General features: G+C 42.8%; 1 protein-coding gene across 13 annotated transcripts in view; it reads right to left on the bottom strand.

Annotated features, from left to right (window-relative positions):
- Window positions 1-26558, bottom strand: part of fars2 (phenylalanyl-tRNA synthetase 2, mitochondrial) — a 421493-nt gene that overhangs the window by 154454 nt on the left and 240481 nt on the right. For all 13 annotated transcript variants that reach the window (XM_078199216.1, XM_078199190.1, XM_078199225.1 and 10 more), the window contains one exon: window positions 16268-16428. In XM_078199216.1, coding sequence (XP_078055342.1) covers window positions 16268-16428 — 161 coding nt within the window. The remainder of the gene's footprint in view (window positions 1-16267; window positions 16429-26558) is intronic.

The raw sequence follows: 26558 nt of genomic DNA, 5'->3' as shown, positions 1-26558 counted from the left end.
TGTCAGGGGGACTAGCTAGCGTAAATGGAATGGATTGTGGGGATAGGCCCTGGGTGGGATTGGGGTCGGTGTAGACTTGATGGGCCGAATGGCCTCTTTCTGCACTGGCGGATTCTATGATGCAATCTTCCCTCCTCTTTCTCAAAAATCTAGCCTTTGTGTTCACTGGAGGAGGATGTGCTAATGGTGCTGGCCACATCTCGTATACATGAGTCTACTGCAGATTCTAATGAAACTATCACATTCTCCACTAATTCCTCCAAATTGGAGAAATATTCCACTCACAGCTGCATTCTGCCACCATTCTTCCCTCTCCCAATTGTCTCCCACCAATGCCTCAGGACTATAGATCCTCTTTCCTTTTGGAACAAGGGAACTGCTTCTGGGGAAGTATATGATGCCCGCAGCTCCACCATAATAAAACAAATAAAGCCATTGGAGGGATTTCTCATTTCCTGCCACTGTCTTCCTTAGGATTGTTTGTTGGCCAAAGAATCGATTTTGCACCCTGATTCAGGTGCAATCAGATTTTCAGACCATAAACTTTTAGCAACAGGAACATAAATAAATCAGTCCCACTTGTCTAACTTCTCACCGTACTCATAATTCCTCTTCTCTTCAGAAATATATGCAGTTGTTTTTAAATGCATTTTTACTCCATTTGAACAACGTTCCTTGGTAACTTGTTCCACAATTGTATTAGCTCCTGGGTGAAAAGTTCTACCTGACCTTCCTCGTACATGTAAGGTAGCAATTTTGTACCTGTGGTATCCTGGCAATTAAACATATCACCATTGTGAACAAATTTGCCCACTTTGATCTTGTTCTTTCCCTTCATAATCTTAAAGACATCAGTTAGATCCCCTCAAAGTCTATTCTTTTGGAAAAGAATGAGATCAAGATGCTTAAATTTCCCCATAGTTAAACATCCTGAACAAGTATAGCCTCAAACACATGAATACCTTTCATAGTAAGGAGAGAAAAACTGCATAGAGCATTCTAAATAGAATATGACCGATGCTTTGTAAATTTGTCACCATGCTACTTCAGTTCACTGATTTTTTGAACCTAAATACACAGGGAAAAAATTAATCAGTTAAGCCTCATGGTCTTTTTTGCCAGCAACCCCTAACAGGAATACCATCTTCAAATTGCCGATTTAAAAATATATTACACAGCCAGTGTGTCACAGCAAAAGATATTTAGACTGGCACTGAGAGAAATTATTGAACTGAGCTGTTTTCAGCGTATCACGAGAGGTTTCACTGGACTGAATGGAGATCGAAATTAGTCCAAGTCTCTGAATTCATTATGCAAATGAAAATAACAAAAGTTTAGTTAACAACTTAACACCCTCTGCCTCGTTAACATCCTTTCCTCATTACACACAGAACTGATCTAAAACAAACTAAATACACCAAATATTAACACATTGAATAAAACATCTCATTCTCAGAAGTGATGAAATCTGACAAAAACAAAAATTGAAAAATAGACCAAGAAATAAAAATCAGATGGAAAAAAAGGTAAACTGAGAATAATAAGAGAACAAAAATACATGTTAATATATTATCATATTTAGCAGATTGTTTGTGAGTTTAGGGTTGGTTGGGGAGGATGGGGCAAGGTGGGGAACAGTTGATGCAGAAAACAGATGTGGTCAGGCTATGTTTGATCAAGCTCCAATAGTATTATCACAGTGAAAGGTGCTAATGTCAGAGTTCCAGGTTTCAGCTAAGCACCCAAACTGCTTCTGCTCTCCCTCAACATTTAGCAACAAATTCAAAATTATATAGGGAAGGCCAGCAATAAAAATACCATGACCTCTACTGGTGGAACTCTCCTTCAGGCAGTGTCATCACCTGTGATACTGTGTAGGTGGCATAGTGTCACAGTGGTTAGCACTGCTGCCACACAGTGCCAGGGACTCTGGTTCGATTCTGGCCTTGGGTCACTGTCTGTGTGGAGTGTGCATATTCTCCTCGTGTCTGCGTGGGTTTCCTCTGGGTGCCAGTTAGGTGGATTGCCCCTTAGTGTCCAAAGATGTGTGGGTTGGGTGGATTGGCCATAGCACGAGGTTACGGGATGGGGCAGAGGGATGGTTCTGGGTGGGATGCTCTGTCGGAGAATTGGTACAGACTCCTTGGGCCTAATGGCCTCTTTCTGCAATGTAGGGATTCTATGATTCTTGTATGGTAAAGATCACGAGAAATAACAGGTACACATTCAAATCCCCATACAACTTCTCCAATGGTTGTAGGAAATAACTGATCATGTTGTGATTTTGTCTGACTTCATCTTGTTGATCTCATCTCATGAAGAACAGGAAATAGGTGGCACCGCAGAAGTGTGAGATGAAGGTTCCCCTCTCTATGGTGGCGTTAAGAGCTCAAAAAGAGTAGAATTTGAGCATTTCAACCCAGTTCGAAGTATATAATTAGCATCATTTAGCACAAATGGTCCATCTCACTCAGAGAAGTCACAGTGCAAAAAATGGAAAAATTCACTCTGGAGCAGTCAGGGAAGCTCCTCTGAGGTTGAATTTATGGAGAATAGGAGATGTGGTGATTACGACGATTGTCCCTTTAAGAGCAGCACAGCAGAAGAGGGAATGTCACCTGGTTTGAGGGACCAATTGGGACTGAGAGTGAGTGGGGAAGCACCCCAACCTTGGGCAGAAAATATCTAGAAGGAATGTAGAAGACATGTAGGGACTGCAACAGCTGGTGGGCTGCTGTAGGGCTCGAACCTCTGCACAAGGTTTTTCTTGTTAATAAATATCCTTTGCGTTCCTTATGAATTGTGCCATGGGGTGTGGGAGAGAAAGGGTAGGGTGTCAGAGGCAAGGGCAGTAGGGCAGCACCTCCCCATGGCTGGCCGCTTCTGCCCTCCGACTTAAGCTGGGGAGGGTGGGTGAGGTTTTGCCACCCCTGGGAGCCAGATGTGGTCCTGACCACTATGTTTCCCAATGCAACCGGCTGCATTAAATTCAGCCCTGTGTAAATGGAGCAATTCCACTAATCTCTTTCAGCAATTCCACAATCTGAATCTGGATTTTAAAACAGGCCTCCATTTAACTGAAGCATAGATTTCTTGGGTTGAGTTATAAAAAATGGCCTTTTGTGTGCCTATTCTCATAGAGCTTACTGCTTCTCAGCAGGACCCATCCTGAAGAAATCGAACCGTAAGTGAACAATGAAACCTACTACAAGCGTGAACTCTGCAAAAGAATAAAGAAATCCACAAGTTTCTCTCACTTTTTTCTAAATTGAAGCCACCACATTCAACTTATGTGAAAAGTGGGGAGATGGTGGCGTGGTGGTATTGTCACTGGGCTAGTAATCCAGAGTCCGGGCTAATGTTCTGGGATACTGGTTCAAATTTCACCAAGGCAACTGGTGTAAAAACCTATTAAAAATTGTCTGCTAAATCTGTAGTTAACAAATGTTGTAAAAGCTCAAAGCAAAATACTGCAGGTGCTGGACTCTGAAACACACATTCTGATCATTTAATGGACACTTTTAGCACCTCGTTCAGCCTTCTTCATCCTCATTTACATTCCCTTTGTCCCATTACAGCACCCTCCCACCCTCATAGTATAAATCTTTTCTGATTTTCTTTGCTCTTAGCTCTGACGAAGGGCCATCCAGACTCGAAACGTCGGCTCTATTCTCTCTCCACAGGTTCTGTCAGACCTGCTGAGGTTTTCCAGCATTTTCTGTTTTTGTTGTAAAAACTCATCTAGTTCACCAATGTCCTTGAAGCTGAGAACAATTTGTAATGTTTCAAAAGGGAGGTAGCAGGCATTAGCGATCATTCAAGACTGAAATGGGGGGTGGGGGGTTATTTCTTTACTCAGGGTTGTGAATATTTGGAATTCTCTTGAGTAAAACATTAGTGAATGTTCAGTCTTTGAATATATTCAAGACTGAACTTGCTAGCTTTTTGGATATTAAGAGAATGAAGGGATATGGGGATTGGACAGGAACGTGGAGTTGAGATAGATTATCAGTTCTGATTTTATTGAATGATGGAGCCTGTGCCTGCTCCCTATTTCTTATAAATATCCTTCAATAATTATATATTATTGGAACTGAAAACTAATCTCAGTAATGATGACTGTGAAACTATCATTGATTGTTGCAAAAATCTAACTGGTTCACCAATGTCCTTTAGAGAAGGAAATCTGCCGTCTTTACCCTATCTGGCCTACATGTGACTCCAGATCTGTAAACAATTTGCTGACTCTTAATGCCCTCTGAAATGGTCTGACAAGTCACTCGGTTCAAGGGCTATTAGGGATTAGCAAATTATGTTTTAAAGATTGAAATACTAAATGTGATGGAAATTGACAATAGACTTTTAATGTCAGACTACCAAGATACTAGTTGAGTCACTGAATTTCAAATCTCAAATCTTGTTTAGTTAGTCATTTTCATCACCATTATTGTTACAACAAATACACTGTTTAATCTAAGGCCAAAAGTAGAAAGACAACAGAAAGGCAAAATGGGTTTGACTATAAATCGGGTCAGTTTATGGGTGGTTAGTTTAGCTAATGATGTTAAACTTGATCTTGGATATCAGTGAATGTTGGTTCCTTATGTCTCAGACTAGATATTTTTCTCAAATTTCAGTATTCGAGCTAAATTTCAGCAAAATGGTGGCAGTGTTACACCATTCAATCATGATTTGCAGAGAGAAATCAATATTTATCAAGTTCTTGCTTCTAATGAGTAAAAACAGACAGGCAGGTAATGTTGAAATTTCCAACCTTGGATACATTAACACAATCTTCAGATCGAACATTTTCAATTTAAATGATATCCACTTTCCATATTGCATTCCTGAAATGCTCGCAGCGTTGGGGGGAATTTTCAGCCTGCGTTCGCCATCAGAGAGAATGGCTACATGGATGGAAAATCCAGAGAGACCCAGGAAATACGATTCTCTCCGGAGAGATCGCATGTCCCCGATTTTCCCCGGCACTCGCCAGTGATGTCATGAGGTTCATGTCCACAAAGGGCGGGAACTTCATTTAAATAGATTTTAATGAATTTAAATATGATTAATAGCCCTACGTCACATGATCTCCACTCACTAAATATTCATACCTCGCCAATGTGACTCCTCACAATATTCCAAAAAGGCTATACACCACCACGAACCGGTGTTTCAAGTTGGGACAAGTAACATCAGTATGGTTCAGGACATCGGTTGAACTTTGAAAATAAATGGTAAGATTCTGCCCCATGTCACATTTGGCGACACGGTGGCACAGTGGTTAGCACTGCTACCTCGCAGCACCAGGGACCCGGGTTTGATTCCCAGCTTGGGTCACTGTCTGTGTGGAGTCTGCACATTCTCCCCGTGTCTGTGTGGGTTTCCTCCAGGTGCTCCGGTTTCCTCCCACAGTCCAAAAGATGCGCTGGTTAAGTGCATTGGCCATGCTAAATTCTCCCTCAGTGTATCCGAACAGGCGGCGGAGTGTGGCGACTTGGGGATTTCCACAGTAACTTCATTGCAGTGTTAATGTAAGCCTAACTGTGACACTGGTAAATAAACTTTGAAACAGATTCAACTGTTGTTATGTAGAGAAACTATCATAAGACCATAAGACATAGGAGCGGAAGTAAGGCCATTCGGCCCATCGAGTCCACTCCACCATTCAATCATGGTTGATTTCAACTCCATTTACCCGCTCTCTCCCCATAGCCCTTAATTCCTCGAGAAATCAAGAATTTATCAATTTCTGTCTTGAAGACGCTCAACGTCTCGGCCTCCACAGCCCTCTGTGGCAATGAATTCCACAGACCCACCACTCTCTGGCTGAAGAAATTTCTCCTCATCTCTGTTCTAAAGTGACTCCCTTTTATTCTAAGGCTGTGCCCCCGCGTCCTAGTCTCCCCTGTTAATGGAAACAACTTCCCTACGTCCATCCTATCTAAGCCGTTCATTATCTTGTAAGTTTCTATCAGATCTCCCCTCAACCTCCTAAACTCCAATGAATATAATCCCACGATCCTCAGACGTTCATCGTATGTCAGGCCTACCATTCCTGGGATCATCCGTGTGAATCTCCGCTGGACCCGCTCCAGTGCCAGTATGTCCTTCCTGAGGTGTGGGGCCCAAAATTGCTCACAGTACTCCAAATGGGGCCTAACCAGTGCTTTATAAAGCCTCAGAAGTACATCCCTGCTTTTGTATTCCAAGCCTCTTGAGATAAATGACAACATTACATTTGCTTTCCTAATTACGGACTCAACCTGCAAGTTTACCTTTAGAGAATCCTGGACTAGGACTCCCAAGTCCCTTTGCACTTTAGCATTATGAATTTTGTCACCGTTTAGAAAATAGTCCATGCCTCTATTCTTTTTTCCAAAGTGTACGACCTCGCACTTGCCCACGTTGAATTTCATCAGCCACTTCTTGGACCACTCTCCTAAACTGTCTAAATCTTTCTGCAGCCTCCCCACCTCCTCAATACTACCTGCCCCTCCACCTATCTTTGTATCATCGGCAAACTTGGCCAGAATGCTCCCAGTCCCGTCATCTAGATCGTTAATATATAAAGAGAACAGCTGTGGCCCCAACACTGAACTATCCCTAAGTATAGCCTATTTTTGTCATTATTTAATCAATAGTCCAATCCTCCCCACTCCGTTCCAGCTAATATGTAAAGTACTGATACGATGAAGATTCATTTAAATGCAATAAGTGAGTTATCGAATGTAGCTGAAACTTCTAAATTAATTATTCTCAAATCAGCTTTTAGTAATAACATGGATTTTTATCAACAATTCTTTTCACTTAATTTAAAACTGACAAATTAGTTTGTTACTCAGATCAAAGGTCAGTGGAAATCAACAATGCACAAGAAAATCCACAGCCGTTTCATATATACATATTAAAGATATATATAATCTTTACAACTCTGTTCTGTTTGAGCAGTCATTCTGTTACTTTCATGTAACCACCTGTTCGATAGATTTTTGCTAAGGCAATCAAATTTCCTCAACTTGCACGTATGGCAATTCACAAAGAACACAAGCAGCTGCAGTCCTGGTCATGCTTTGACAAAGATTGTTTTTATTATTTCAGGGCCTACATCCCTCCATTAATTTTCCATAAATTTATACTTGTTTTTTATTGATTCAAATTTACTCCCATTGCATTACATATAAAATGTCCAAGAACTTGGAACCACCAATTGAAGATATATAACGTAATAAATAAAAATGAATGAAACAAGTGAAAGAGTAAAGTTTCATTTGCGTTAGGTACACAGTGGAAATCAGTGCCCAGAAAATCATGAGCCATGCATGTCCAAATTTCCTATATGTACAAATTCAGCAGGCTAAGCTCCTCGTTGGGTGTACAAAGTTGTGAAAATTGCCATTGTATTGTAGAAGTCACACACCAGACACTTAGGTAACAACAACTCTCATCATTTAGAAAGATGCAGCTTAATCCGGGATAGTCAACACGGATTCATGAAGGGTAAGTCTTGCCTCACAAATTTGATTGAATTTTTTGAGGAGGTAACTAAGTGTGTTGATGAAGGTAGAGCAGTTGATGTCACATACATGGATTTTAGTAAGACATTTGATAAGGTCCTCCATGGTCGGCTCATGAAGAAAGTAAGGAGGTGTGGGATAGGGGGAAACTTGGCCGATTGGATAAGTAACTGGCTATCTCATAGAACACGGTAAGAACTCTCACAACACCAGGTTAAAGTCCAACAAGTTTATTTGGTAGCAAATACCATAAGCTTTCGGAGCACTGCTCCTGCTCCGAAAGCTTATGGTATTTGCTACCAAATAAACCCGTTGGACTTTAACCTGGTGTTCTGAGACTTCTTACCGTGTTCACCCCTGTCCAACGCCGGCATCTCCACATCATATCTCATAGAAGACAGAGGGTGGTGGTGGATGGAAAATTTTCAGACTGGAGACCAGTTACCAGCAGTGTACCACAAGGATCAGTGCTGGGTCCTATGCTATTTGTGATTTTTATAAATGACTTGGAGGAGGGGGCTGAAGGGTGGATCAGTGAATTTGCGGATGACACCAGGACTGGTGGAGTGGTGGATGAGGTGGAGGGCTGTTGTGGGCTGCAAGGAGACATTGATAGGATGCAGAACTGGGCCGAAAAATGGCAGATGGAGTTTAACCCTGATAAGTGCGAGGTGATTCATTTTGGTAGGACAAATTTGAATGCAGATTACAGGGTCAAAGGTAGGGTTCTGAGGAATGTGGAGGAACAGAGAGATCTTGGGGTTCATATCCACAGATCTCTGAAGGTTGCCACTCAAGTGGATAGAGCCGTGAAGAAGGCCTATAGTGTGTTAGCGTTTATTAACAGGGGGTTTGAGTTTAAGAGCCGTGGGGTTATGCTGCAACTGTACAGGACCTTGCTGAGACCACATTTGGAATATTGTGTGCAGTTCTGGTCACCTCATTATAAGAAGGATGTGGAAGCACTGGAAAGAGTGCAAAGGAGATTTACCAGGATGCTGCCTGGTTTGGAGGGTAGGTCTTATGAGGAAAGGTTGAGGGAGCTAGGGCTTTTCTCTTTAGAGCGGAGGAGGTTGAGAGGTGACTTAATAGAGGTTCATAAGATGATGAAGGGGATAGATAGAGTGAACGTTCAGAGACTATTTCCTCGGGTGGATGTAGCTGTTACTAGGGGGCATAACTATAAGGTTCGTGGTGGAAGATATAGGAGGGATGTACGAGGTAGGTTCTTTACTCAGAGAGTGGTTGGTTCTTTACTCAGAGAGTGGTTGGGGTGTGGAATGGACTGCCTGTTGTGATAGTGGAGTCGGACACTTTAGGAACTTTCAAGCGGTTATTGGATAGGCACATGGAGCACACTAGAACGATAGGGAGTGGGATAGCTTGATCTTGGTTTCGGAAAAGGTTCGGCACAACATCATGGGCCAAAGGGCCTGTACTGTGCTGTACTGTTCTATGTTCCATGTTCTATGTATTACCCTTCTAACCTAGACTACACTAAATTTATAGAGTCATAGAGGTATACAGCACAGAAAAAGATCCTTCAGCCCGTCGCATCTGCGTCAGTCAAAGACAAACCATCTAACTATTCTAATCTCATTTTCCAGCATTAGGTCCATAGCTTTGTTTGCCTTGGCATTGCAAGTGCACATCTAAATGCTTCTTAAATGTTGAGTGTCACTGTCTCCACCACCCTTTCAGGCAATGAGTTCCAAACTCTCACCACCCTTTGGGTGAAAAAGCTTTCCCTCTCATTCTCTCTAAATCTCTTGCCCCTTATCTTAAATCTATGCCCTCTAGTAATTGATCCCTCCATGAAGCAGAAATGTTTCTTCCTGTCTACTCTATCTATGCCCCTCATAATTTTGTATACCCCAATCATGTCCCCCCTCAGTCTCCCCTGCTCCAGGGAAAACAACTCCAGTCTATCCAATCTCTCTTCATAACTAAAACTCTCCAGCCTAGGCAACATCCTGGTAAATTTCCACCACACTTTTTCCAGTGTTATCACATCCCTCCCATAATGTGGATTCCAGAACTGCACACTATATTCTAGCTGTGGTCTAACCAACATTTTATACATGTCCAGCATAACATCACCATCTGCTTCCTGCTACTCAGTCAATTCTGGATCCAATTTGCTAAATTTCCTTGGATTCCACGGGCTCTTATCTTTGCTATTAGTCTCCCATGTGGGATCTTAACAGAACCCATTCTGAAGTCCAAGCAGACTACGTCAAATGCATTTCCCTCATCTACACACTTGGTCATCTCTTCAAAAAATTCAATCAGGTTGGTCAGACTTGACCTTCCCTTAACCACGCTGACTGTTCTTGAGTGGGCCTGGAGGTCTGGAGTGCATCTGCTTCAATGCGAGGAGCGTAACAGGTAAGACAGACGAACTTAGGGCCTTAATGCTTACGCGGAATTTGGTTGTGGTTGTGGTGACGGAGACATGGTTAAAAGAAGGATAGGACTGGCAGCTAAATATTCCGGGGTATAAGTGTTTTAGGCGAGACAGAGGAGGGGCTAAAAAAGGTGGGGGAGCAGCGGTATTAGTTAGGGAGCATATTACAGCGGTGCAGAGGGTGGACAATTTAGAGGGGTCATGTAATGAGTCGCTGTGGGTGGAGCTCAGAAACAGGAAAGGTGCAGTCACTATGCTGGGGGTATACTACAGGCCACCCAAGAGCCCACGGGAAGTGGAGGAACGGATATGTCAGGAGATTCTGGATATGTGCAGAAAAAATAGGGTTGTTGTAGTGGGAGACTTCAATTTCCCTGGTATAGACTGGAAAGTGCTTAGGGCTGGGGGTCTGGACGGAGAGGAATTTGTAAAATGCATACTGGAAGGTTCTTTGGAACAGTATGTAGATAGCCCAACTAGAGAGGGGGCTATACTGGATCTAGTTCTGGGAAATGAGCCCGGTCAGGTCGTCAAAGTTTCGGTAGGGGAACATGTGGCAAATAGTGACCACAACTCTGTTAACTTTAGGATAGCAATGGACAAGGATGAGTGTTGTCCTAAGGATAGGGTGCTAAATTGGGGGAAGGCTAACTATAGCCGGATTAGGCAGGAATTGGTGGCTGTTGATTGGGAGAGGCTGTTCGGTGGTAAGTCCACGTCTGGCATGTGGGAGTCTTTTAAGGAACAGTCGATAAGGTTGCAGGGCAAGCATGTGCCTGTAAAAAGGAAGGATAGGAAAGGTAGGATTTGAGAGCCGTAGATAACCAGGGAAATTGAGGATCTGATCAAAAAGAAAAGAGAGGCGTACATTAGGTCCAGGCAACTGAAAACAGATGGAGCTCTGGAGGAATACAGAGTAGGAAAGAACTCAAACGGGGAGTTAGAAGGGCAAAAAGAGGTCATGAAATGTTCTTAGCAGACAGGATTAAGGAGAATCCTAAGGCATTTTATTCATATGTTAGGAACAAAAGAGTTGCCAGGGAAAAAGTCGGACCTCTCAGGGACAAAGGAGGGGAATTATGCTTAGAACCCAAGGGAATAGGGGAGATCCTAAATGAATACTTTGCATCGGTATTCACAAAGGAGAGGGACTTGTTGACTGGGAGTGTCTCAGAGGGAGGTGTTGACCCGTTAGAGAGAATCTCCATTACAAGGGAGGAAGTGTTAGGTTTTTTAGGTAACATTAAAACTGACAAATCCCCAGGGCCTGATGGCATCTATCCTAGACTGCTCAGGGAGACGAGATGTAATTGTTGGGCCTCTGATGGAAATCTTTGTCTCTTCATTGGACACAGGTGAGGTCCCTGAGGATTGGAGGATAGCGAATGTGGTACCGTTATTTAAGAAGGGTAGCAGGGATAACCCGGAAATTATAGGCCAGTGCGCTTGACGTCCATGGTAGGGAAGTTGTTGGAGAGGATTCTTAGAGACAGGATGTATGCGCATTTAGAACGGAACAATCTCATTAGTGACAGACAGCATGGTTTTGTAAGAGGGAGGTCGTGCCCTACAAATTTGGTGGAGTTTTTTGAGGAAGTGACAAAAACGGTTGATGAAGGAAGGGCCGTGGATGTCGTCTATATGGATTTCAGTAAGGCATTTGACAAAGTCCCACATGGCAGGTTGGTTAAGAAGGTTAAGGCTCATGGGATACAAGGAGAAGTGGCTAGATGGGTGGAGAACTGGCTTGGCCATAGGAGACAGAGGGTAGTGGTCGAAGGGTCTTTTTCCGGCTGGAGGTCTGTGACCAGTGGTGTTCCGCAGGGCTCTGTACTGGGACCTCTGCTATTTGTGATATATATAAATGATTTGGAAGAAGGTGTAACTGGTGTTATAAGCAAGTTTGCGGATGACACGAAGATGGCTGGACTTGCGGATAGCGATGAACATTGTCGGGCAATACAGCAGGATATAGATAGGCTGGTAAATTGGGCGGAGAAATGGCAGATGGAATTTAATCCAGATAAATGCGAAGTGATGCATTTTGGAAGAACTAATGTAGGGGGGCGTTATACAATAAATGGCAGAGCCATCAAGAGTATAGAAACACAGAGGGACCTAGGTGTGCAAGTCCACAAATCCTTGAAGGTGGCAACACAGGTGGAGAAGGTGGTGCAGAAGGCATATGGTATGCTTGCTTTTATAGGACGGGGTATAGAGTAAAAAAGCTGGAGTCTGATGTTGCAGCTGTATAGAACGCTGGTTAGGCCACATTTGGAGTACTGCGTCTAGTTCTGGTCGCCGCACTACCAGAAGGACGTGGAGGCTTTAGAGAGAGTGCAGAGAAGGTTTACCAGGATGTTGCCTGGTATGGAGGGTCTTAACTATGAGGAGAGATTGGGTAAACTGGGCTTGTTCTCCCTGGAAAGATGGAGAATGAGGGGAGACCTAATAGAGGTGTACAAAATTATGAAGGGTATAGATAGGGTGAACAGTGGGAAGCTTTTTCCCAGGTCGGAGGTGACGATCACGAGGGGTCACGGGCTCAAGGTGAGAGGGGCGAGGTATAACTCAGATATCAGAGGGACGTTTTTTACACAGAGTGTGGTGGGGGCCTGGAAAGCGCTGCCAAGTAGGGTGGTGGAGGCAGACACGCTGGCATGGTTTAAGACTTACCTGGATAGTCACATGAGCAGTCTGGGAATGGAGGGATACAAACGAATGGTCTAGTTGGACCAATGAGCGGCACAGGCTTGGAGGGCCGAAGGGCCTGTTTCCTGTGCTGTACTGTTCTTTGTTCTTTGGTTAGCACTGCTGCCTCACAGCACCAAGGACCCGAGTTCGATTCCCAGCTTGGGTCACTGTCTGTGTGGAGTTTGCACATTTTCCCCGTGTCTGCATGGATTTCCTCCGGGTACTCCGGTTTCCTCTCACAGTCCGAAAGATGTGCTGGTTAGGTGTATTGGCCATCCTAAATTCTCCCGCAGTGTATCCGAACAGTCGCCGGAATGTGGCGACTAGAGGATTTTTACAGTAACTTAATTGCAGTGTTAATGTAATCCTACTTGTGACTAATAAATAAACTTTAAAAATAAAGTTTACTTTAATCCCTGCCTCTCAAATGCAGATTAGTTCTGTTTCTCAGGATTGCTTCCAATACTTTTCCCATCACTGGAGTTAGACTGACTGGCCTGTGGTTTCCTGGTTTATCCCTTCCTCCCTTTTAAATAATGGTGCCACATTGACTGTCCTCCATTCCTCTGGCCCCTCTTCCGTGGCCAGAAACGAATTGAAAATGATTGCCTGCGCCCCTGCTATTTCCTCCCTTGCCTCACTAAACAGCCTCCGATACATTTAATCCGGCCCTGGAGATTCATCTACTTTTAAGCCTGCCAGACCATTCAGAACCTCCTCTCTGCCTTTGTTAATTTCTTTAACTGCAACAGAGTCATTCTCCCTGATTTCTGTACTCATATCATTCCTCTCACTCGTGAAAGTAATTATTTAGTATTCTACCTATGTCCTCTGGCTCCATACACAAATTACCACCGTGGTCCTTAATAGGCCCTCCCCTAGATACCCTTTTACCCTTAATGTATTTATAAAACAACTTAAAATTTTCCTCTATTTTACCTGCCAGTATACTTTCTTGTCCCCCTTTTGCTCTCATAATTTCCTTTTTAAATTCCCTCTTGCACAATCTGTACTCCTCTAGGGCTTCTGCTGTTCCATTGCTTTGATATCCAAGCACTTAGCTTCCAATATTTAATCATGTGGGCATATGTAAAGTTATGGGTATTGTAAAGTTATATAAGGGTGACTTCAATTATTTACTTAAATTATTAGGATTCAGAACTCTAATTACGTAGAACATTTTGAAATTGATAGGAAAGGTGAAGTAGCTTTTGATAGATAAAATTTGTCTAGCACAAGTAAACAAGTAGTCCATGAGTTGTGGTTTCTTATATTACGCAATTACTGAAATAGAAGGATGCAATGTTTGAAGCTATTCAATCCTACGGCACCCACCTATTTTACACTGATATTGAGCAGAGTTATACAGGATAATTACGACCCATTGAATTGGGGTCATACAAAGCTTGATGCCTCTCCAAGCTTATTTTCACTACAACTTCTAAAATGGTAATTGAGGTGCAAGAAAAAAATGCGAACTTGTGAACTTGAAAGTCAAGGTAAAGACAAGGCTAGTGTTGACCGGCATGTCAGAGCTTGAATCTGCTTTACCATATTATGGCAGCATACAGGTTTACCAACTCAGAGCTGAGTTCTTGACCAGGTAAGTGTGGAACAGTACTAAGTGAAAGCCAAGTTCTGCCCACAAAGGGAGATAAATTCAGAGACAGATTTTACTGCCTGTTATCAGGCCCTCCAACAAGGGTTACATCCATTTGGTGTATAAACATAAGACCACAGTGATTTTCTGCTTTCCTGCTTTGGCTGAGAATGGCACACTGGTAAGGGGACAACAAGAAAAATGAAAGGGAGAAATATGTGTAACTGTAAAAAAAATCAGATGACAGAAAATCAGCAGCCCATTTCACAGCTCTCAATTTTTATTTCCAATGACTTCAAAATCACAATTAGAAATAAAAACTGAGGGGTGTACAAGGAGCTGCCAATTCACTACAACCAATTTTACAATATCACACAAGTCAAAATTACCCTCCCACTGAATCAACCTGGATTTTGCTCTCATATCTTCCTGCCTATTAAACAGCAGTTGAAGCAGTGATCTGTAAGTTGCTTTTCACTGTGATAGTTTCATTGCCAATGTGTCAATTTGTCAGAACCCCCCCCCCCCCCCCCCCCACTAACTGCACTGTGGAAACATCAACCCAAGGACTGTAGCTGTTTCACCAATATAATCTCCAGGAAGTTAAGGAAGGGCAATGAACGTGGATTTGCCACTGTCACTGACATCCTAAAAACAAATATTTTAAATCGCAAAAGATAACTACAAGCAGACGACTAACTAAAAAAAATTATAATTGATTAAATATAAACATTGCTAACTCATGGCACAACACTTCTGTTATAAATTGTTGATGTGGAGATGCTGGCATTGGACTGGGGTAAACACAGTAAGAAGTCTCACAACACCTGGTTAAAGTCCAACAGGTTTATTTGGTAGCACAAGCCACTAGCTTTTGGAGCGCTGCCCCTTCATCAGGTGAGTGGGAGTTCTGTTCACAAACAGGGCATATAAAGACACAAATTCAATTTACAAAATAATGGTTGGTATCAATGACATGTTGAAGGCTCCGGAGAAGATGTCGTAGCTTCTCCGCTCCGGGGAAGTACTGGACGACGAAGGGTACTCTGTCCGCCGTGTCTCATGTTTGTCTTCTGAGGAGGTCGGTGCGGTTTGTCATTGATGATGTCATTGATGAAGACGAACATCTCACCAAGGCCATCCCCACACCCCCACTTCTTGCCTTCAAACAACCGCACAACCTCAAACAGACCATTGTCCACAGCAAACTACCCAGCCTTCAGGAGAACAGTGACCACGACACCACACAACCCTGCCACAGCAACCTCTGCAAGATGTGCCGGATCATCGACATGGATGCCATCATCTCACGTGAGAACACCATCCACCAGGTACACGGTACATACTCTTGCAACTCGGCCAATTTTGTCTACCTGATACACTGCAGGAAAGGATGTCCCGAGGCATGGTACATTGGGGAGACAATGCAGATGCTACAACAATGGATGAATGAACACCGCTCGACAATCACCAGGCAAGAGTGTTCTCTTCCTGTTGGGGAACATTTCAGCGGTCACGGGCATTCGGCCTCTGATCTTCGGGTAAGCGTTCTCCAAGGCGGCCTTCACGACACACGACAGCGCTGAGTCGCTGAGTCGAGACCGATAGTCAAGTTCCGCACACATGAGGATGGCCTCAACCGGGATCTTGGGTTCACGTCACACTATCTGTAACCTCCACGACTTGCCTGGGCTTGCAAAATCTCACTGTCCTGGCTGGAGACAATACACATCTCTTTAACCTGTGCTTAACCCTCTCTCCACTCACATTGTCTGTACCTTTAAGATTTGATTACCTGTAAAGACTTGCATTCCAACCATTATTTTGTAAATTGAGTTTGTGTCTTTATTTGCCCTGTTTGTGAACAGAACTCCCACTCACCTGATGAAGGGGCAGCGCTCCGAAAGCAAGTGGCATGTGCTACCAAATAAACCTGTTGGACTTTAACCTGGTGTTGTGAGACTTCTTACTGTAATAAATTGTTGATGCATGCAATTCAACATAATATAGTATAAAGAAAACTATAAATTGAAATAGTGTGTTTTTAACCTGAAATGTGACTTTCTGGTCAATATGAGTAACTTGGAACTGTTTGGAGAATCGTTCATCTTCACTCCAGAACAGACGGATATCTGGTATTCCATACAAAATCATCGCTAGTCGTTCTAGCCCCAGGCCAAAAGCATATCCAATCCTGTCTTGAGCACCAGCTGCAATCAGAATCAGAATGAAACAAAGACCTTGTGAACATTAATAACAAAACATCCAGTTAACTTTCAGGCTACTTAAAAAGCATAACGCATGACCTTGCCAATAACCTATCAGCTGATGGATCTAAAGCACGAGTAGGCAAAGGGCAGAAGCAAGTATAATTTATACCAGTCTTCATTACACACAGCAACATAAACATGTTTGACAAGAGACTTTATTAAATCTGTTATGAATAATTAATATGGCTCTATCATCTGGTCTGACACCATTTACTTGGATGTTACTTTGTTCAGTTTAACCCAAGCATGTTTACAGTATTCCTCACTTGCCACAAATTGACATTTTGTGATTGACTTAAAGTTAGGTTTAGTCAATGTGTGTAAAACTTTTTTAAGAAAGGAAAACCATCCAAGGAATGTTTTTGGTGAGTATAGCTTTATTTTGTTTCAATTAGTTTTATTATGTTCTCTCTACATGAAACTTTTGCAAAGTCTTAGCAATTAACATTACTGTACATAATGAGGAGAAAGGAATAAATTGTATCTCATTAACCCATCAAAAATAAGCTGTTCCAAAGACAGTGAGGCTAGTTAATAAGTAAACTAATCCTTACACACCAAAAGGCCTCATCTTAGCTGAGGCAGCAGCTGAGGCACAATTTACTTCAGCATTGCTGGACTGGGGAGTGTGAAATTAGTGAGTTATTATTACTTTGAATTTTACAGCATAAGAACAGTCCATTCAGCCCAACAGGTCGGTGCCAGTATTTATGTGCCACATGGGTTTCTTCCCCCATACCTCATCTCACCCTATCAATATATCCTTTTATTTCTTTATCTACTCATGTATTTATCAACATTCCTCTTCAATGCATCTGTGATAGTGATCTCAATCACTCCATGTGATGGTGAGTTCTGCATTCTCAGTACTTTGAGTATGGAGCTTTTTCCTGGATTTATTAGAGGCTTTACTACATTTATGAGGACGAGGTTTGAACTCCAGAGGGAATTGGTTGCCTTCCCTCTGGCGAGTTTGGTGGCTGGGATGAGGGCATGTTTAATCAGGCAAGATGGTGGTGAGCGGGGACACTGCCCCCTTTCCGTTTTCACCCCAATTAAGTCTGTGGTGGGAAGGCTCAGTGTTGGCCACACCGTCCAGTCATCAACTGAGGCCCTTAAGTGGATGGTAATTTGCCCACTAAAGAGACAATTTGTTATCCATTTGCAAATTGATGTCAAACATCACATTCTCTGGTCTTTATCATGAGTCTTCTTTTTGGTATTTTATCAAAGACCTTTTGAAAGTCCATGCATATTTCATCCACTACAGTACCTTAGTCCGCTTTTTCTATTATTTCAAAGAATTCAATAATGTTTCTAATTCTTTCACCAGATGTGATGCTGGCTAGGCCAGCAGCACTTTTTGCCCATTCCTATTGTCCCTGAGGAGGTGAGCCATTTTCTTGAACTGCTGTTGTCCATGGTAGGTGCATTCATAGTGCTGTTAGGAAGAGAGAGTTTCAGGATTTTGATCCACGGACAGTGAGAGAACAGTGATATATTTCCAAGTCAAGATGGAGTGTGGATTGGAAGGGAACTTGCATATGGTGGTGTTCCCATGAACCTGCTGCCCTTGTCCTTCTAGTTGGTAGAGGTTGAGGGTCGCTACATTGCATATTGTATATTCCATTATGCTCCTGTGGTGGAGAGCATGAATGTTTAGGCATGATCCTCAGTTTGAAGTTTGTGGTGACTAATCTTCATTACATTTTTGGTGTCAGCATGCTTTTCTATTATATCTTCTCTACCACGTTAAGCTAACTGGTCAATAGCTTCCTGGAGCTACTATCCTTTCCGAATATAGGAATGGCATTAGCTGTCTGCCAGATTTTATTGAACTCCCTTCCACACACACATATACATTCTATACACTGTGTCTCTGCTACTTATTGTTAGGTTCATATGAATGGATGCAATCCATCCATTCTCTAAGTTTGACTTGTTTACCAATTATCTTTTTCATCTTACATATCTTTCAACCTCTTTTTAAAACCTGTCTTTCTAATGTCATGTTCACTGTAGTCAAAATGAGGCAATATCCATTGGCGGTATTTAATGGATGTGACAGGGGTCTCACTGGAGGGCCAGCGAGAGCTATGTCTTTCTTTTAGGGAAGACCCGCCACTCAGACACGAGGATCCTGGGGGTCGAAGTCCTGCCCAGGTAGGTCCATTTGAATGCCCATGCCATTGGGAAAATGGTGGTTGCTGCTGGTGTGACACCCACCCGAGGTCTAGAATCATTGCTGGATCCAAGGCCACAGTTAGGTTATGGGGGGGTGTGGAAGGCAGGAGATAGGGAGTTGGGATTGTGAGGGAGGGGAACAAGGGGAGTCAGCAGCAAGGTTACAAGGTGGCTTATATCAGGACCTCCACCTCCGATGTCAGGCCCCTTAATCAAGTATCAACTGCCTTTGAACGAGGGTTCCCCCTGTAAGCCCACAAGCAAGAATTTATTCATCATGCTCCCCACATAGTGATTCCGATGCCTGCCTCTGTATTAATGCCAGTGACAGCAGTATGAGGCTTTGGCATTTATTTACCACCTAAGGTTCACAATAGGATGTGAGATGGGAAGGCCATCCATAGGCCTTTCCACCATAGATTTAATTGGGGCAAGGCAGAAGGCAATGGTCAACCCGTTCTCTTGATTAAATGCCTCCGCTACCAAAGTAGCCATGAAGAAGGACATTAAATTGCACCTAATATTTTTGCCATTTCTTTGTCACTATCCAAGTTTATCTTGTGCTTTCCTTAAAGGTTCTATCCCTTTTGTTATTCATGCACCTGCAGAACAATATTTCCTTTTATATTTTTTTGATTTCAAATTTAATTCCTCTTTAGCTTTCAGAACCTGCAAACTTGCATGTGTGATGCTAAAAATCCGCATTTTCAACAAGAACTCTGTCATGTAAATTAGGTGGGATTACAATTTCTCAAGAAGCAGTGGTGCACCACCAAAAGTGTTTTTTTCTCATCGTGTTATTGGAGCCGACAGACCCTAAATGACAATGTTAATAGGGAAGACACCGTCATAAGAAAAGTCATTCTTGGGACTTTCAAACAACCATCGTTAGGCAAGTGAAAATTATAATATATTAGGGGCTTTAGAAATTTAATTGTGTTAATTATTTGCTGAACCACTCCCTACTAGGTTTTATTCCCATTGTTTCAGAGAGCAGATTGTTTAATTTGCAGGACAGTTTTTATAGCAGTTGAAGCCTCTTTAAAAGGATGATTCTTGAAACTGTGTATACAGTTGTTTAATAGTCACAAATAGTGATGGTGGCAATGGGGTCAGTGTTTTCTCAGGGGATAAGTATTTCAGCTACTCAGCTGGAGGCAGTAATATTTTTTGGAGGCCAAAATATTACAGCTTCCACTTCTGACTGAATACCAATTTGCACTCATGGCTTTGCTCACTGAGGCAACCTTGCCATTGGAGGATTGGTTGAAACCACCTCCTTTGAGTATGTGCTATATTGTTTATACTCTCTTGATTTGATTTGATTTATTATTGTCACATGGATTAGTAAAGAGTGAAAAGTATTGTTTCTTGCATGCTGTACCGACAAAGCGTACCATTCATAGAGAAGGAAAGGAGAGAATGCAGAATGTAGTGTTACAGTCATAGCTAGGGTGTAGAGAAAAATCAACTTAATGCGAGGTAAGTCCATTCAAAAGTCTGACAGCAGCAGGGAAGAAGCTGTTCTTGAGTCGGTTGGTACATGACCTCAGACTTTTGTATTTTTTTCCTGACAGAAGAAGTGAAAGAGAGTATGTCCGGGGTGTGTGGCGTCCTTTATTATGCTGGCTGCTTTTCCGCAGCAGCGGGAAGTGTAGACAGACTCAATGGCTGGGAGGCTGGTTTGCGTGATGGATTGGGCTACATTCACGACTTTTTGTAGTTTCACACGACCTTTTGTAGTTTCTCGGCTTGCCTCTGAGCTTGGAGCTGCCTTCAACCTCAAGGCAGGAATTTAAATTCAGGTTAAATTCTCAACATGCATCAAAGTAGTAAATGGCCAATGATATATAATGGTTTGCAAATCATTGGGTTGTTGCTACTGTGATCATTCATGTCTATATTCCTTACTTGTGAATCTATAAAAGTTAGCAGGCTTTTTTATCATGAAGTAATAGAAAAGGCACACCCTGTCCATACTTTGCACAATTCCAGAGGATAGCATGAGATCAGGAACACAAATGTTAGCTTATTTCTTCTCTTCCTGGCCTGAGGAAACTATGGCTAATTGCAACATTCTCATTGCCACCATGGCTGAGATTAGCTAATTAGCACAGATCACTGTGTTATTGACATGCTTTTACTAGACAGGAATATTTTAGTAAAACACAAGGATATTGGAGTTCAAAATAAAAGTTTAATACAGCTCAGTGGCCCATAGCGATGTGTTCTGAACTGGATTTTGAATATCACCCAATATTGTCTGCCAGAGCCCAAAGGTGTGGAGAATAAGTTTGGTTATAATATTCCAGCAATTTCAATGTTCTGTCAAGTTGTATCAGGCAATGAAGCAGAAAGGATTTAAGAAGTATATACAGACTCCTCTGGGTTCCACAAGAATGTGGTGAGCAGTTGCTGTCCCTCCACAATCAGTTCACATTCCCTCCCGCCACTCCTCTCCAGACTGCCCAATATTATTCAGGGCCTTAGAGATGACATGCTGCAGTGGAAAGCCCATTTGGGGTGTTTAAAGTTTTCTAGTCACATGGTAATAGATGTGGCCTCTGAAAGAGCTTGGATTTCTCATGGGCAAGAATGCATGGGTGAGTGACTGATGCACTTTGCCATTACGCTGCCTGAAAGTTAAAAGCGGTCCCATTAAGCTCAGATGTTCATCATTTGAGAATCACAGTAACTAATGTCTATGGGCCTCCATCTGGAGAGGAATTTACTTATTTAACTAGGACTCTTACAGGCCAATCATCCTGACATGGAAAGTTAGTTGGGAATCAGGCTGTTGGTTCCTCTCCAGATAGGAAAGGAGAGGTGAACACATGGGGTGAGATTTTCCGGCTGTTCATGCCAGCAGGATCTTCTGGTCCTGCTGATGGCACACCCCCACCGTGGGTTTCCTGGCGGCATGGGGTGGATTCAATGGGAAATCCCATTGACAGAGCGGCACTAGGTGATCCTGCTGCCAGTCAACGGTGGGCTGCCTCCTACCACTGAAAAACAAGCCATGGGGAGGCCAGAGAATCTCATCCATGGTCTAGAAAAGATCCATTGGAGAAAGGTGCCAGGGACCAAGCTTGATCCCCCAAGGATATAGCCAGTTAGAACAAGTACAACTCAATGCGAAGCTCACTAACAGCAACAGCATTGGAAACTCTATTACTGTCTTCCTTAAGAGAAACGACATAAGGTTAAGCTATGTACTGTAAGATTTATTATAAATACCATTCTGCTGATTCCCTAACCAATTGTAAAATAAACATGTTTATTTATTTGTATTTGGCTTCATTTCACTAAACTGTTAGTTCACCTTTTGAAAGGCTCAAGAAGCACGCATAAGGCTTTTTATAAGATTACAGTATCCACTTAATGCATCAAGGCTTTCGCCCATGGTCACGGTATTGTTGAACTAGATATTGAGCAATAATGATGAACAGCCCATGCAGGATCTGCCTACAGGAAAGATCAGTGACATTGACCCGAAAAAACATCCAGACCTAAAATTTCTACTAGCTCCTAATTTTGATGATGGATAGTTCTCCAATCTACACCTGCCTTTTCTAGGTTAACAATAATGTGGGCAAAACTACAATTGACTGCAGGGTGTATAATACTGAATCACAGACAGTAAATAACATCTTCACTATGCTGAACATTACTTCTCACAGTCTATCCTTGGGGACTGATGCAGCATAATTAAATTCAGCCACGTCCTATGTGCCTAGCATGTATATTTTAAAGCAACAACAAATAAGACTGTTCCTTCTGTAATGGGAATTAGGTACGATCAAGTAGTCTTTTTTCTGATTTTGTTACTCAAACTGCTACAATCTCCAGTTAAAATGCATACAGATTTTTTCTCATAGCTACATTGCTCTAAAATAATTGGTGTACACTTACATTTCTTGCTTCTTATTTTTCTGATTAAGTTCTTGAACATTTTGTTGTACGTTTTGCTCAGTACAACTACTGAAGAATTGCTCTCATGGATATGTGCAGCAAAAATGATAAAACACTCTTTCTGAATGCATTTACAATGTCCCCATACACCTCTTCTTCTTAGTTAGTCCCTCAGGATCGAGGGTGGCTTCTTCCACTCTGAAGTTCTGGGTCCTGAGGTGAGTTAAAAGCACACTCTGCCACAGATGGAGCAGATAGTGTTTGATGTGGCTCAGATTGTGTTAGGCTCCTTCTGCTCTTGGCCTCCATTTGGTCCTGTTGGAGATGTTTGAAATGGTTGGCACCTTTGCGAATGTTTCTGCTCCAGTTTGGATAGTCTCAAGCAACAGATACCCACAAATCAGTGGGAATACTGTACTTTTTCAGGGAGGCTTTCAGGAAATCCCAGAAAAGTTTCCATTGCCCTCCTGGTAAAAACCATGACAGAGCTTGCAGTAGAGAGGTTGTTTTGGGGATGATGATGATGATATACATCATCATCATCATCCCCAAAACAATCCCTTTTATGGGCGGCATGGTGGCACAGTGGTTAGCACTGTTGCCTCACAGCGCCAGGGACCCAAGTTCGATTCACGGCTTGTGTTCTGTCTGTGCAGAGTCTGCACATTCCCCCTGTGTCTGCATGGGTTTCCTCCGGGTGCTCCAGTTTCTTCCCACAGTCCAAAGATGGGTGGGTTAGGGGGATTGGCCATGCTAAATTGCCCCTTAGTGTCAGGGGAATAGCTAGGGTAAATGCATGGGGTTAAGGGGATAGGCCCAGGGTGGGATTGTGGTCAGTGCAGACTTGATGGGCCGAATGGCCTCCTTCTGGCATGATCCTGTGTATCTATGCACATCATCAGGTATGTGGATGATGTGGCCTGCCCAACATGGCTGATGAGCCATAATCAGTGCCTCTCTCCTGGGGATGAGAAAGGACACTGATACTACAGTGCCTGTCCTGCCATTTCCATTTTGTGGAGGCATGGCTGGTGATGTTTTTCCAGTTTGCTGTATCTTGTCCATGACCCTGATACATACAGAAGAGCAGATAGCACTGTAGACCATGAGCTTAGTGTCAGGATTCAGGCCCTTGTCATCAAATGTCCTATTCCCCAGTTGGCCAAAGGCTGCGCTAGCACATTGGAGGCAATGGTGAGTTTCATCATTAATGTCTGCCTTGGCTGAGAGGAGGTTCCCAAGGTATAAGACATGATTCACGCTGTCTGATGATTTGATAGCTGGAGCAGCATTGCACAGCAGGAGCAGGCTGGACCTTTGTCTTCCGGATATTTAGCCCACGGTCTATTCTTTCAAACACTGAAAGCACTGAATGCAACAACACTATTCTGGAACTCAGCCTCTGAATGTGCAGGTAGTGATGATGTGGAGATGCCGGCGTTGGACTGGGGTAAGCACAGTAAGAAGTCTCACAACACCAGGTTAAAGTCCAACAGGTTTATTTGGTAGCACAAGCCACGAGCTTTCGGAGCGCTGCCCCTTCATCAGGTGAGTACGAGTTCTGTTCACAAACAGGGCATATAAAGACACAAACTCAATTTACAAAATAATAGGTATCTGTTGCTTGAGACCATTATTTTGTAAATTGAGTTTGTGTCTTTATATGCCCTGTTTGTGAACAGAACTCCCACTCACCTGATGAAGGGGCAGCGCTCCGAAAGCTCGTGGCTTGTGCTACCAAATAAACCTGTTGGACTTTAACCTGGTGTTGTGAGACTTTACTGTGCACATAGTGACCAGGGCAATAAAGAAACTGCACCAGGAAACATAAGGAAACATTCAGAAATCGGAAATGATATAGCTGCGCGAAATATTGTAATGCATTCTGTTGTACAAATAGTGAATCAGCCCTTATATGAAGTTTCTGTGGTTTATACAACTTGTGGCACCATTTAATGTTCTGAAACTCAAGACAGTAAATCGGAAATCAAAGATGTGATAGCAAGAATCAAAATTCAATTTATTTGATGATTCAGCCATTTTTATTCCTGGGCCTAACACATTTTATTCACCAATCATAAGAAGTTCTATATTGGAACATGAGAATTATTAAGTTATCCTGACAGCTATGGTATAGTTCACTCATTTGGACCTTGAACTAATTTCTATTTCCTAATCAGTTCCATTAGTTTGGCACTTTAGAAGACAATGGACTGCACCCAGGGTAATATCGCTTCTGTTCTGAATAACGTCTGTTGTGGCTGGAATTGCTGACCCGAGGTTGACTGATGAATATTCCTTCCAGCAGGCTTTCATTTTGGTGATCAGGTCATGTATTTTGCCCTCTGCTTTTTCTACACTTTTCCTCACTAGACTCCAGGCACTCCGATCAACAGCGAGGACCTGCCTTGTATTGACTACGATCCTGGTCAACTCGAAGTCGCATTTGCAGGCATCCTTGTATCACAGACGGGAGGCACAATCTTACCTGCTGTTCACACCATGCTCCCACTGCAGCAAAGTCGGAGAATTTGGTGGCCAGCCAAATCTCCGTTCACTGCGGCGGGATGGGAAAATCCCGCTGGCGTGAACAGTGGTAAGATTCCAGCTGCGGTCTCATGCTGATGGCAAGTTCACCATACAGCATGTCTTTGGGGATATGGCCGTCATCCATTCAGCTCACATGAACCAGCCAATGGAGCTACCACTGACTCAAGAGGACAGACATGCTGGAGATCCTTGCACATTAATGTACTTCCATGTTCAGCATTCTGTCTTGCCAGGAGATTCGGGCCTTTTGCACATTTTCAATTTGATCACCAATGGCAGCATTCAATCGCTGAAGCTCAAAGCTTGGTAATTGTCTTCCTAAACCTCGCTACCTCTCTTTCTTTCTTTAAGGTGCAACTTAAAACCAACCTCTTTGACCATGTTAAAGGACCTGTACAATACTTTACAAGTTGTTGTTACTCACTACAGCTGCTGTAGTCAGTGACTGTCTGTGCATAACATCAAGAATCTCTTTTGAATATGTTTTATTCCCCACTATCACATCTGTTGAAGTGGCCCTTTATTTGAAGATGAGATATTATATGTCACCCACATCCAGAATTCAAACATAGCAGGATAGCTGTGCGCAGACTTCCCTCCCCCACACTCTATGAGACTTGTTGAAATTACATTAGTCCAGGCAATGTAGTTCATTTTATCTGGGGTCAGAGAACAGTGAGTGAAAGGCAGGTGAAAAATACAAAGCAATTGAGTGAGAAAGCTTGTCATTGGGGGAAGAGCTGGCAAATGAGGCTTCACAGAACATTGGAAAAGTAATTAGATGTATATCATTAATTTATTGGGTTGCAAGAATTTAATCAGGTGATATGTTGAAGGCCTAACAGAAAATTTGCTGTGGCTGAATGATGTGAATACTAAACTACCAGAGGCTCATTGTGATCGGAGCTGAATCATGTCAACTCAATCCTCTGCTCCTCATAAAAAATATTAACAAGGTTATACCAGATTTTTAAGGGGGGGGAGGGAAGATGAGCAGATGTATCACTCATCTACTGAAGCAGTAGGAAGTCACACGAGATTCATAATGAGCAAAATAGACTGCTGTTACACTGTAAAAAATTATACGTATCCATTACTGTTGCAGACATGTCAAAAATGTTAACACTTTTCCCCCATTTAAATACTAGAACTGCAGGGCTAGCCTAAGATTTTAAAGAATGATTATCTTTACTTCTCCCCACATGTTGTTTGGTGCTCTCAGTGCAACAGCAGCCTCACATCCAATCTTCCTACATTGTATGTTTAAATAGCAGCAGCAAAATGATACCCAAGAACAACCTGAACTGACATACCCACTGATACTCCCTCGCCTTCTCTCCGCGAGGCATGACTTAGCCTTCACCCACTGCCGTCCTTGAGAACGTGCTGAGTGAAGGAACCAACATCCCACCTTGCCTGGCACA

Source organism: Mustelus asterias, chromosome 2 (assembly GCF_964213995.1).
Source record: "Mustelus asterias chromosome 2, sMusAst1.hap1.1, whole genome shotgun sequence".
Classification (NCBI taxonomy): Eukaryota; Metazoa; Chordata; class Chondrichthyes; order Carcharhiniformes; family Triakidae; genus Mustelus; species Mustelus asterias.
The sequence above is the reverse complement of the archived record's forward strand: the minus strand, read 5'-3'. Positions and strand labels throughout refer to the sequence as shown.